At 36.5% G+C, this 14,423-nt stretch overlaps 1 protein-coding gene across 3 annotated transcripts in view; it reads right to left on the bottom strand.

Moving 5' to 3' along the window:
• PCCA (propionyl-CoA carboxylase subunit alpha) overlaps positions 1-14,423 on the bottom strand; it is a 251,157-nt gene that overhangs the window by 44,039 nt on the left and 192,695 nt on the right. For all 3 annotated transcript variants that reach the window (XM_015851501.1, XM_032442017.1, XM_032442016.1), the window contains exon 21: positions 7,576-7,629. In XM_015851501.1, coding sequence (XP_015706987.1) covers positions 7,576-7,629 — 54 coding nt within the window. The remainder of the gene's footprint in view (positions 1-7,575; positions 7,630-14,423) is intronic.

Below are 14,423 nucleotides of genomic sequence, written 5' to 3' on the forward strand. Positions count from 1 at the left end.
GAATAGAAAGAAAAAAAAAACACAAACCAAAAACAGTTATCATATCAGTTTGTGAATTTAATTACACACCCTACTGTTTACTCATCTTTTGTCATGTATTCCGGTGCTTTAACAATGGGAAAACAAAATTGACAAAGACAATTTACAGGAATCTCTTTATTTGATCTTAGGATGCAACCCACAGTAATTATGAGCAGCGTGTGGCAATATTTTCTCTATTTAGGACAGGAAGTGAAAAATACCAAACACATCTAAAATTGCATTAGGGATTTATGTAGACAGAAGGTAATTACGCAAAGTGGACTTTGGCCAAGACTCTCAGAATGTGAAGCAATCTCGGAACCTTGTGGAAATTACCATGGGATCTTTAGTGATAAGTGGGTGAAATCTCTGTTTAAATTGTCAATAAAAGAAGAAGAGGGGAAAAAAAAGAAAGAAAAGAAAAAAGCCCTACACCTTTTGTAGCAGCACGCTGCCCCTATGGCACACTGATTGGCAGCAGCAGCGCACTCCAAAATTTGATGGCACATCCAATACATCAATGGAAAAACAAAAACAAACTAACAAGTAACAGCAACAGAAGAGAAGTAGGGGCATTTAAAAACAGAGCAGGAGCAGACGCTTTGAGTGTTTTACATGCACAGAATCGTTTGCTTCCCCCTCTGACTAATTTATTTCAGATAAATAAGAGATCCTTTATCTCAGGTCAGTGCTATGACAATGGAAGCATGCCAATGTAACCTTCATTTTCTTAATTAGCATTTAACAAGAAGTTTGTCCTCCTCTAGAAATATTTCCTTCCATAAGGAAGAATAACCTTGAACAGAAGACAGAACTAAGCCAACAAGAGGAGGAAAATGAAACCAAAGCTCCAATGTATTTACATAGCTTTAAAATATATTTGTTTACATACCCCTAAAGTTTAAATAAAATAGATCCGAATAAAAAATGACTTCATTTGCCAGAAGCAAGCACAGCACTGTATCTGTATGCATAACTACTCCAGGGAAAACAAGCCACAAAGAATGTCCCTCTTTTACACATGCTTCCTACCATGGACCATGTGGTCCTGTAACTCATTGTTTATCCAGACTGGAAACAAAAATGCCACTAAAAAGCAATCACAAGCCAGATGGCCAGTTTCACTAATCTGACCCTATTTCTTCCAAGTAAATCTAGTCAACTGTTACAACACCGATGCCCCAAATAATCCACCATTCCTATAATACTTAGATTTGCATATTTAGGTTAGAAATGCCAAACGTATCTGCATTAAGATTTTCCCCAGTATTGCAGCTCTTGAGCCAGCCGTGACCACACATAGACAGCCTCCATGGAAGCATACATAGAAAACGTTCTTATTAAAGCCCACCTCTGTATCTGCAATGCATTTGGAAGTTTCCTTTTACTCTACTTAAACCCGTATGTAAAGAGTGACAAATGCAAAGATTCCCTCTGCAGCCACCCCCATGATAACAGATGACAAGACGCAGCACAAGCTTCATCTCTTGCTAATTAAACGAATCAATTAAGAGACTATTGTTGCAACTGTGGAACTGCTGTTCTATAGCAGCAATAACAACCCCACAGGGAGGTCTTTTACTACATTAAAATGCTGTCCTCCACAACTCCATTTGATATTATTAGAAACAGTTATTTGTGTCTTGCTGTCATATTAGTAGCAAAGGCAAATTATGGAAATATGCAGACCAGAATGGTCCCAGTATGAGATCAGGTTTGGTTTTCAGCCTCCGAGGGAACAATTGCTGAAATTCCAAAGTTCCCTAAAGTTCTTTAATGGAACTGATAAATCTATCAGCGCAGCATCCATTTAGATTCTAGGTAAGGGTCACATATTTGCATACTTTCCTGCTAAGCTGATACAATTCAACTAGATAAATTATCATATTAAGTTTACCCTCCTGAGTTAAACTGATGGAGTTCAAAATTGTTTTCGATGGTTGTCATTAATCGCTGTTACATCCTAAATGCTCACTTTGAAATCTAATTGTGCTGGTGTACCAAGGGTCACATTAATAGCATTTTTAATGTTAAATCTTTCTTAAACATGCTTATTTTACTGATATTACCACTGGAGCCTAGAAGACTAATGAGAAACAAAGTATATTTATTATCAATAAAAACTTAATTTAAAATCTACATTCAGAGATTTAAATTAGCTTTGCAAACTTCATCATGCCTTTCTTTCATTAAGATCCGCAGTTAAGCTTCATAGTCATATAAATTAATACCTCCTAAACAGTTCTTGGGTATATGCCAAAGCTTCAGCTATCAAAAAGCTTTTTAAAAACATGGGCTACACATATGTTTATTATTTGTCAATAGACATCTTCAGAAAAAAGCACTACGTCTTCACTATGATGCAACAGTCTTCATACAATCAAAAAACAAACAAATACTTCTTTCGTCAGACAAAGCAACAAATAATGTTTTTGCAACATAGGTAAATCTTGGCTTACCAAAGGGAATCACTGGAGTTACACTCGGATAACCCATCAACTCTCGTTCCAAGAAGTTACAAACAGGTTAATCAGCCAAGCTCTGTCCCTGTACTTAAAGCGTTACCAGACTGATTAAGAAAGAAAATTGACGAAGGATGTATCAGAAACCCTTATTTTTCCATTTGCTTGTTTCTGAGGCATGTGGTGAGGTATATGCAAAGAATACTGTACTACAGACAGCACACATTGTACAGCTCACTCAAATGAACGATATCCTGAGGAACTCTCACCTGTTTATGATGTGATCACACATCTCCTCTGCAAATTAAAACTTTAATTGAAAACAGAAGAAAAAGCCAAGATTAAAAATGAATAGATCAAATGAAAACCATTTAGAACCTCAGTGTAAAAAACCTACTTTTAGTCATTCTGAAACCTGGAACTGCATCGATGCTGATCCAAATGACTGAAATACATACAAACTTCTAATTTAAGTCATGGAAGCAAAATCCAGAAATAGCTCTAAGCACTTTTTTATTTCTCCTTCCAATGGAATCCAAGGGAAGAATCTCAAAACAACCTAAACTATTTTATGACGTGGCATTTGCTAACTGTGGTGTTTCCAAATCTTCCAGGTCCTTTTGAGAATTTGCTTCTGACTGACACCTTTGATGTATTCTCCATACTTCTTGCTTGAAAACATACGAATATATAACAGAATTAAAATAAGAAGGGCACATGTAGCTGTGCCATCCACATTATCATCCACATCACATGAGCTGGAATAATTTTCACTTCCCAGACCTAAGGATGAACCTAAATATCAACTAAGCTGAATCCATGCTTGCCGCATGAAATAGCAATGAACACTGCTGAAGTTTGCAGCCAGTCTCAGAATTCTTCCTGTATGTTTCAAAAGGAAATTTCAGAAGTTAATGCATCCAGAAGCAACCACCCATTTTTCCTAGTGACACCTTGTAATTCCTCTATTACTGTGGTTCACTGTAGCTCTGAAGCGAGCTGAAAGGATAAAAATCCATACAACAGAATTTCTTTAAATAAGCATGGAGCTTGATTGTAAGGCTTGTGAAAAGGAAGAAGAAGAAAACCATTAAAAAAAAAAAAAAAAAAATAAAGACATTAGCTTCCAAAATAAATACCTGCAGAATTTAACTATATTTATTTTCCTTTGGTTCCTATTCCACACATTCCAAAAGATACTGCAGGTTTTCAATCAATGTTTGAAAATACACATAAATCCTTAGTATCTAAAGTCTGAAGCCAAAAGGAAGAAAACATGTTAGGAACTGCTATGATTTGCAAGTTGTTTAACATCAACTAAATCAGACTTACTTGATCAAAGCTTCCAATCTTTACTGCCATTAAATGGGACTTAATAAGAATGTTAAGAGAAAGGAAAAAGGAGGAAACTGTCTCTGAACTGATGAGATTGGTATACAAATACTGAAAGTGCTAGGACAATTTGTAAGCCTCAGTAATGGGACAGAGAAGTTGGAAGCTTACTGCTGAAGGAAGAGCAAACAAGTCATAGCAGTGGGGAGAGTGAGAAAGGGAATCAGCAATGAAAAGCAGCTAAACTGTAGCTCCTATGTAACCCCAGATGCATAAATGATGAATGTGCAATAACCTGGGAAGCAAAGGCAAACATTTCGAGGAATGCCTGAACGTAAAGCTCTCCATTTCTTTATAGGCAACATACCTAACCCTGATTGTTTATGAAGCATCCTTCTGCCAACTTATCTGGAAGCAGTACAAGTACCATCAAAACGTCATTAGTATTCAATGATTATTACTATACTAGAATGTACACAAACAGTGCTAAAAAGTATGGCCTGGGATTGACCAGGATTAATTTTCCAAAACAGAGTTCACAAACTGAAGTTGCAGATCCAGCAGGAATAGGTCTTATCCATCCTTGGTGATTCTGTGATTCTATGAACATAGTAAGAAACACAACTAACATCTGTCACATATAGGTTCTTTCATTGTTCCCTCACAGGAATGCTGTAATTCTACATTGGTGCTCTGATGTTAGAGAACAGAAAGTTGGGGGGAAAAAGAAACAACCTCAAAGAGCAGAGGGTATGGAAAAGCTTGCAACCTTCTTCCATAGGGATTTATCACTGTCTGGGGCTCTTTCTTTTGAGGGAAGTGTTCCACTGGGCCACCAGAGCACTGCTGCCAAGCATAGTCCTCAAGCCCAAAGCTGACACTGATGTGATGGAGCCAGGCCACTATCTATGCATAAGAAAGCATTTCTTTTCTTGAGATTCTGCACAGAGGGCATTACATACACTCTAGAATAAATTCAACGCTTCCATAAAAGTCTGAAGGTTTCTGTATACTTGCAGCTTTCTTTGTGTAAAAGGCTCCCTGCCCAGATTTCTTTTATTGCTGAAGTCCAGCTGACAGAGGCACAAGTAATTAGAAAAGAGATCAGTAAAACAGCAGAAATGTGTTGCCACATTAACACAACCATTTACCCTACTGTCTATGTTTGCAGAATTCATATCAAACTGTCATTTTTCTGAAGCAATACATGGGTTGGTTTTTTTTGTCTTTCACTTAGCTGCATGAAAGACCAAGGATGTTTCTAATAGACAAACAAACGCTTCACTTCTCAGAGTGTCAGCTGGCTTCCCAAAGCAGACGCTTGTGTTTCATCAAAAACCAGTAGCAGGACTGTTTCTACAGTTCAGTGTCAAAAAACCAAGTGAAACCATTTATCTAAGCTGACACTCTCTTGACCTGCCAAGGAGCTGTGCTCCTGATCAGCTGGTGCATACACTAAGTAATGCTACACCAATGGCATCAAAATTTGTCCCATTGCAAAAATAACTCAACGCTCACAGCTATCCATATATCCCCATAGTGTTTCCCACTATGAAAAAAATGACCAGAGCAATAACTTTATAAATGGTTTACTATGTGGATGGCAATACATTGTGATAATAACAAGAAAACAGTTTCTTGCTGCTAAATATTCCTTTCTCTATCTCGACTGCACTTCTATGTTAGTAAATGTTTAGTAAGAAATATATGAGGGCCCAAAATGTAGTTCTAAAATCTCTGTTCAAGATAATATTCTTTCATTTGACAGAACATTTACATCTGTGCATACGTACACATTTACATGCAGATGCACAAATAGACTGGATAGATAAATAGATGTCTGGGCAATTTGTAGACGTTGTCATTGCAAGGAAAACCATTACTTCCACCCATCACAAAAGCTGAGAGGTTTATGTTGAAACCAGAAGAGTCCAAGGAGTCCAAGAGTCCAAGTCCAAGTTAAAGGAACAAAGGACAAATTACTGAAAGGAAAGGGACTTAAGAGGAAGAAGAAGGACTAAGTTAGAAGTACTCAGGTATGGTACACTGGTACAGATTCTGGCTTGGATTCTGCGGGAAAATTAGTATCAAAGCAAAACCTAGGAAACAGACTTCATTCCTGAACACCTATCCTGCTCACTGAAGTTCCCCCTTTGGGTACAATCAGCAGGACATACACATAACTTATATTAAATCAGAAATCTTGGACAGAGCAGTAGAAAGTGTTTTTTTTTTTTAGTCTTCTTTAAGAATTTCAGTTATAATCATACACTTGATTTCACAAAATAGGAAGGAACCTATAAATATGACGTGAGCTAGTCACTAAAACTTGATAAATATTATAATCAATCAACTGTTTCATCATTAATTGTATAAAGTCAAAAGCAAATCAAAACTGTACTCTCTTTTGTCCTTTTCTTTCCTGCTGTACGACAACCAGAGTTACAGTCCATAAGTAGAACTCCAGATCACTTTTTCACATATGAATACAAAATGTTTCTACATCTCACTTAACAGCAAATTTTATTTTTAATGCCACCCACAAACGTTCAATCAGAATTTTTCCAGTGCTACAGCACCCCTTTTGGCGTTCAATTACATTCTTTATCTTCTTATGAAGATGCATTATGTTTGTATCTTATCCACTTGGAGTAATTATTTTCTTTTCAGCCAAGCCTACCAGATCAGTCAGCCAGAGACAATCTTGTACACACAAAGCCTACCTTCTATATTTTATTTGTAACTGATGCTCTGCTTGACACTGAATAAGACATAAACAAGTGTATGTGCACCCATATGCATACTCAAAAAAGCAAAAAACATTAGAAGCACTCTTATCTCTATAAAACACGCAAGTATAGATGATGTCTTCAGTTTACTCTTGCCATAGTATACCTCCACAAAAATGGCTTCACAGGACTTGTAGAAGAATCAGTCATAAGTAGAATGAAAGCATTATCATTATTCAATCTTAACCTGCATTTGTTCAAAACTTATAGTGCATGAAGATGCCAAGACTAACTTCTAAGGGGAAGATTTTGTTCCTAGGCTTTTCACTGTTAGAATCACTACTAGGAAGCCTATTGGCAGTAATCAGGACAACTTACTTTAGAGGATACTTCAATTTTATTTAATTTTTAGAACTATCTTTAGGTGCCTAAGGAACGTGAAAAAATTCAAAGCTGCATATTAATCATGTAAATTACAGAACTGGATGCTGCTTCAATCACATATACATTCATAAGCATCCATTACCTAATGCCTTTTAAAAAAGAGAGTGAGGGAGAGGAAAAAAAAGAACAACTAGGAGCACATTTGCTTGGAGTGAGAAAAGGACACACTTTGCATCACTGAGTAGCCTTTGTATGAGACAGTTACTGACATGCCTTTGGGATGTGAGGGTGCATGGCACAGTGAAGCAAGAGAGGTCAGAAAGAGTGGTTTTGATCCCAATATGGATCAAACACAAATATCTTGCAATAAGCTTACTAGTCTATACTCAGCTGCTTTTAAATGCACTGTAAATGAAACAGAGGTAAACTTGAATCAATTGAAACGTGCAGTGCAGATACTGTGCATCATGCCTTGGAAAAATATCTTTAAAAATCTGCCTAAATTCAGGTGTTAAGCTCAGCATGTTTATTCATAATGCCAACCTTCACTAATGCAAGCTTAAATGCATTGCCAGTGCTATTCACTTATCTTCTATTTACATGATATTCTGCCAACGTAACTCTTGTCAACAGTTATGTGTACTTACCACTGTGCCTAGAAATTGAACGCTCGTCTTTCCAGATGCATCCCGAGAAAGACGCTGGGGAAAAAAAAGAAACATCATAAAAACTGATTAGAAGCTCCTCAAAAATGTGAAACAACTCCATTTTATTCATGCTCTATCGCTGTAAAGTAATAAAAACTGAGTATAAAAAACTATCCATAAAACAGATTAAACATAACAATTTCCTTTGAGATTTTCAGTAGCATAAGTCTAATTCATACTTCAATTTAGATATTGTTTTTGTTTCAGTCAACTCAGTAAAATTTACTTTGAAGAGCAATGAAAACAAATTTGACCACGTACAATGCAGAACAACCTTAGGCTTGCAGAGAGATGAACATTAAGGCTTCTGCCATCTCTAAGTTTCTGATTCTGTGTTCTTGGTGCCTAAGCATAGTATTGTATTTATTATCTGCCAATAATAAGAGAGACTTTTAAATCTCTTTTTAAAAGGCAAACTTATGAAACGGGGAAAAAATGACCTTGTGAAACATCTGGTTATACACAGTTGTTCAGGAGTTGTTTGAAGTTATTAAACTCACTTCAAATCTTACTGTCAGTCAGCCACGAGACAACGGAAAGAAACTTTTATTGATTCAACACAGTGTTATCCATAATGTACACATGTCAAACTTAGAAAGAATTCCATCTTCTTGTGATTCATCCCTCTCTTCAATGCAAAATGTTTTTGCTCTCTTTTTCCTATTGAAATTTAGTTACTGTACCTAGAGACCCAGAACAATAGCCTTAGTTGTGCAAGGCAGATCTAATACTTATACAGTGACACACACACATCCAAAAACAGATTGATATGGTGGGTATTAAAATGTCAACAGAGAGCCAGAATGAGATCTTCAGCATTTCGTAGACCACAAATCCTAGCAATAGGGCTGCAAATTTCCTTGATTCTGGTACTCCAGGTAGAACCAAACATACCCAAGTCACTCAGAAATGATGCACATCTAACCCACTCTTAAAATCTTCCAATTGCAGAGATTTTACAGTCTCCCTCTGCAGTTCTGAGCATCTTCATCATTCTGTGCTGCAACTGCAGAACATTATTTCTCCTTTTCTTTATCACAGACAAGAAACACTGATTATTCTCTATCTTTTACATCTACCTTTCCAGGTAGGCAAAGGGCCATTATCACGACTCCCTCTAGTAACATCTTCTCTTGACTAAGCAAGAAAATGCTATGCAATAGCAAGATTTCTGCCTACAGGAGTTCAACAGCAATAAATTAAATTCTAGTCCATTTTTAATACTGCTGCAAGTTCCTCAGCGACACTTTATTAAGCAATAATTACTATGGCCAAAACATGCTCATTTTTTGACTTAACAGGTCACACACCGACACTGCAATCTGTACAATCATATGAAAACAAAGGATGATCTGCCAAAGCCTGACATATTTCAACAATAATGATTAATGGAATGGAAAATATGGGAAATAAAATTTCATACAAAACCTGACGTTTACTTTTATAAAGGAAACAGGAATATACACTTTTCCCACAGCCTAGGATAAACACAATCAGGTTTTGGAAACGACAAAGAAGAACAAAGTACCGGCTGCCTACAATGAATGAACCTCATGCCAAAACAAACAAGTCCCAATCACTTGATAAGCTGTCAGAAAATGGCAAGCCGAAAAAAATTAAAGGATTTAATTTCTTTTTTTCCTGGAATGCCCTCCAAGCTCGTTAGAGTTCTGTCACTTATTGTGCTACCCTTTTGTCCACTTTCAAGGGTCATTAGAGACCTTTTCATGTCCTAATAAAAATTCCATTTTTTTGGCCAAACTCCTCATCGCACAGAAAAACACAACTTAAAAACACAATGCAAACGAAAGGAGAAATAAAGCCTTTTTGTCATTCCTTTAAAGGTTTCTAAGTAAAGCCAGGTAATGTGACGACTTATTTTCCACAGCTATCAACCATATAAGTATTTCCTCCTGTAAACTGTCTTTACAGACAAACAAGACAGCGAGTCCTTTCAAAACTAATTTAGCAAACTGTGGACTATATATAAAACTAAATGTATGTATCAAGTAGGCACCTTCTAAAAGTAGCATCAAGACAAAGATATAAAACAGCCTTTTTGTTGGTCTGACACTGTTGAAGTGCTCTGGTACCACCGTACAGTGAATCATCGCTGCTATTTACTGTGTCCAAAATAGACACACTGCATTTAGTCATCAATACACCGAGAGTCAGTGAGGGCACTAAAATCCATCTCCTTGAATGAACAGCCAGTACAAAAAAAAAAATAATACAATAATAATGGGGAAAGGGAGGAAAACTGTTAACAAACACAGAGGAGAAAAAGAAGTTTTCCTTCTGAGTATCTTTCAAAAAACAAGAAAGAAAGGTAGAGAAATTCTGCAAGTCACAAAACATATGTTACACCAGGACCAAAAAGAGAATTGCCAGGCTTTTGAGAAACATATTACAAAAGAAATCAGCACATTATCATAATTAATGTTTCAAATTACAGTTGTAAATAAATTTCAGCTGTTAGATGTGATTAGGTTTTTTGAAGCATATTGAAAGGAGTTATTTCTGTTCCACTGGTAGGCTTGTGTTTCTGGGATTTGTAAATGTAATTGATGTTTTCAAGAAAATGAAAGGACACGGTTAACAATTATTCTTTTATTTCCCACCTCTTTAGAAAAAGGACCAGTCTCCAGTTACTCTTGTTAAGTTAGATATTTACATATTCTACACCTCATAATAGATGGTTTCATATTGCGTATGATAGCAGGAAAGTAATCAAATAGCAGTAACATAAGAGAATAACTAATTATATGTAGGGCCATTGTTTTCCTAGCAAATTGCAAATTATTTACTAAGAGGTTTACACCAAAAAGCACAGGAAGTCTGCCACCTGAACAAAGACAAAACAACACTGTATGTTCACCTGGGAGTACAGTAAAATTACATAGCCAATATCAATTACTTGATCTTAGACATAACTGATACTCTTCTGGTTCATTCAATTGAATGAAGTTCAGATTAACTTAATTAGCATAACATAAATTAAAATTATAATTATTATTTTTTTCCGTATTGGACATTAACAAGCTAAATCTAATCTGGAAAAAAAAAAAAATGAAATCACAACTTTAAAAAAATCCATCTATAAGCCTCAAAGCTGTCAAATGGGTGTGAGTGTTACATAAATACAATACACATTTTTACGCACAGGTTAGAGTATGTAAAACTGCATATGCTACGTATATATAAACAACATGCATGCACATAAAAACAGGCAAGTGTACGCAATCATACAGAATGTGTTCGATTTTCCTGCTCTAAGTGTATGCTATCCCACAGTCATTTTGCAAACAATCATTTTAATCTGTAAATCCCAGTAAATTACCAGAGGTTAGTGTGATATTACTTTAAATTCTTCTGCTTTGCCATAGAAAATTATTTCCACTTAGCTGAGTATCAATGATCTATTCATCGTAAGATGCAGTGGGGTTACAATCAGCTTTGCATTAAGCCCGCGGTGGATGAGCACTTTCAGATAAAAACGATAATAACCTTTACATGAAGAAGGATAAAGCAGCTCAGACAAATATAAAATATATATATTATTGAAAGAGATTCTAACCTGACACAGACATTATTAAACAATAACAAGAACTCAGTATTTTTCACAAATCTACTGTTATCTTGGGTTATCTCCAAGCTATTTGATGGCAGCAGCTGCAGGGAAGAAATGGTATCAAAACAAAGAAACTGAAATAGACCAAAAGCAATTTTTTTGCTTTGGTTACAAATCAAAAAGCTACGTGTCAACTCAAAATGAATATTCACCGGCAGGAAGTAACATTCTGAAGTTTCCCAAACACATCTATCTTCAGCTACTATATGCTACTGTTATTGGCTGAGAGTAAAGCTGGACACCATTTGCTGCAGAAAATGCAAAGACTGTCACAGTCTTGTTTGCAGTTTTTTCAAGTGGTGGCATAACTGCATTACACGTCAGACAACATATATCACATAATACAGAACAACAACAAATCCCAAACCCAGACACTGGTAAGTATCTCAGTTTCAGAAGATGACAGACAAAAATCTGAGTGAAACTGTGTTTCCCCAGCATGGTTTTGTTTTTCAAAATGCAGAACTTCTTTCAACTCCCACTGCTGAACCTCAGCCTTTTACTACCAGAAATTCTGAATGTCTTATAATAAAAAATTTTAAGGGGGGGAATTCTACTCACATTTTGAATGGTATCTGTAACCCCAAACAGGTTCAATTTTATATACCCCCACAATTCAGAAGGTGTAAAAACAGGTGAAAAAACATTATTTTATCCTCTGAAGTTGTACTATATTCAGCTGATAGTAACTCATTATTTTGTGCTTATGAGGGTGTCTGAAATGCACCACCATCCACCTGTGTCAGTCCAATCTTTGAAGTTCCATGGCTGGAAAACAGAGGAGGAGAAAGCAGCAGAAATAACTGTGAAACCATGAAGTCTACACTTTGCCAAAATATGAAGATTAGTTTGGCTTTATCCACCTACTTTTCCATCTTCCCCTAGGACCTTTACAGAAAACAGACCTTCATTTTAGCACTCCCTTTCCATATGTGGCTTTTCCTGCAGCCTCCTTGCATGTTTTCCCATCTCTTATAAAAAGGTCAGTACACTATACAGCATATCTGCAAGCAGACTAGTCATGGGGCCAAGATTTCTTGTACTTTGAAGACTGCGTTGCACTGTACATTCATGAAATGTGCAGTCTAGCAAGCCTTTCCACTTAGAGGATCTCTCTACTTTGTCACAACTTAGTGCTTTCTACTGGTGGTGCCATCATTTTCTCCTCTTACTGCAGTAAATTAGAGGTGGAAACTAAGCTAGATTTTGTGTGCTGCTAGCCATTATCAGTTTAATATCACACTTCAGAATAAATGGAGCCTCAGTTTGCTCTTGTTCCTCAGGGCACATCCACATTTTCCAGCTTCATACAAGGACAACAGTCACTCAGCAGGGAATGAGATGATCAAGATTTCTAAGACTGGCTTAAGTAGAACTATTCTTCCCCTTTACCTTCCAGGATGCTAAGATATTGGCCTCCTCCTGCACCTGTTGTAAGCTACTTGAATCCTTTTCCAAAGACTAAATAGAACCTACACTCAGTCCAAACACAGATGCCAAGCACATCTTAAATGGCTTACAAGGCACCAATTCACATAAAGGAATTGCACCTTCACTAATGTCTAAGGTACCACACTACAAGCTTTAAAAGTAATGCTCTCTTAATGCCTGAGATTCAATTGCAGTAGGTAGCCTAGGAACTTCTCACATAAACAGAAAAATGGAAAAACAGTGTTTCTTTGGGTGATATCCAATGTTCATGTTATTCATTACATAATTTAATTGTGTGTTTGACATGGAAATTTTCAGTACTAATGCTACAGTATGGCTATGGTATTTACAAAGAACACCTTCCAGCAATGTCCATGCTCTCCCTTAACCCTTTGCCAAAGGTAGGTGTTACAAAGGAGTGGATAATAGGCTCAAAAAAATAGTAATACTGCTACCCAAAACTACACACAGGGAAGACTGTTTACTTGGTGCTGCTAAAGAATCGACCTAAAAGACATTTACTCCAGCCCAACATTTACTCCAGATATTCACATTCACAGTACACTGAAGAGTTTGGTTCTCCCTGCTTTCTACTGGTACTACCTTAAATCATAAAATTAGTTAAACTTTTAGGAGCATTATCATGCTGTCAAATTCTGCTCTCATGAGGCATGCCGTGCAGTGAACATGGTACCTTGTGATTCTTATCTGATAACATTGATCATGGCTTCAAGACAGATTCTTAGCAAGATCCAAAGTCCTTCCTCACTCTACCATGTCCTCCCTCCCTTCTGCTCTATGAACATATTCCCACATTCAAGAAAGCCACTTATTGTCTGTTAATGTTTAAGTATGAAATTACAAGGTCTGTCCGTAACTGGAAACAATTCCTTGGTCTTTGGACACATACAGGATCCTTGTAGCTATTCATTCTGAATACCATTTGCCCTTAAATTTTAAAGCTCCTTGGAAAAAAGTATGGCATAAGATATGGAGACAACTAACATTCCTTGATTAACCCTTTGAGTAGCACAGGATACTACTAATCTCATTAGATTAAAGAAAGGGAGAACTATGCTGTTTGTAGATACAGCTTTATTGCAGGAGACCTGTCTCTGACAAGTGGACAATTAGTCCCAGAGGGGTTTACAGGGCATAGCAGTTGACTCATTTCCTTCCTGGATGAAAACAAAATCATTTTCATGAAAGAACTGTTAAGGGTGGTGGTATGTGCTTTTTACCTCAGCTTCTCAATTAAAAAGATAAAAAATAGAAGGCCACAATAATCTGTAATGTTGTGATCATTTACTTCCTTGCATTTTCCCCTTCTCTTTACACTCTCTCCATTCAAACCATGGACAAGAGTTGAGTCAGCCCTGAGTTAAACTGATTTGCTTTTTAAAGCAGACTTTAACAGAAGTACACTGGTATGATAGTAATTGTTACTCAACCTTTTTAAAAGCTTCATGACTCAGGAGCTGGCCACACTGCTGTCACATTGGCTATGTGTATGTTCAGGGATCATTCTATAAAGTAGTAATTTTAACAATGTTGGTAAATACCAGTGCCAATCAAGTCATAATAGTAATATTTGTTTTCATATACATTATTGATAATCGCAGCAAGAAGAACCATAATGGTTAGCTCTTACAACTCTTCTCTTTCTCTACAATTCCTGGAAATAAAGGATGAAGTGGTACAATTACTAACTTTCCTGCACAGAATT

Source organism: Coturnix japonica, chromosome 1 (assembly GCF_001577835.2).
Source record: "Coturnix japonica isolate 7356 chromosome 1, Coturnix japonica 2.1, whole genome shotgun sequence".
NCBI classification, from domain to species: Eukaryota; Metazoa; Chordata; class Aves; order Galliformes; family Phasianidae; genus Coturnix; species Coturnix japonica.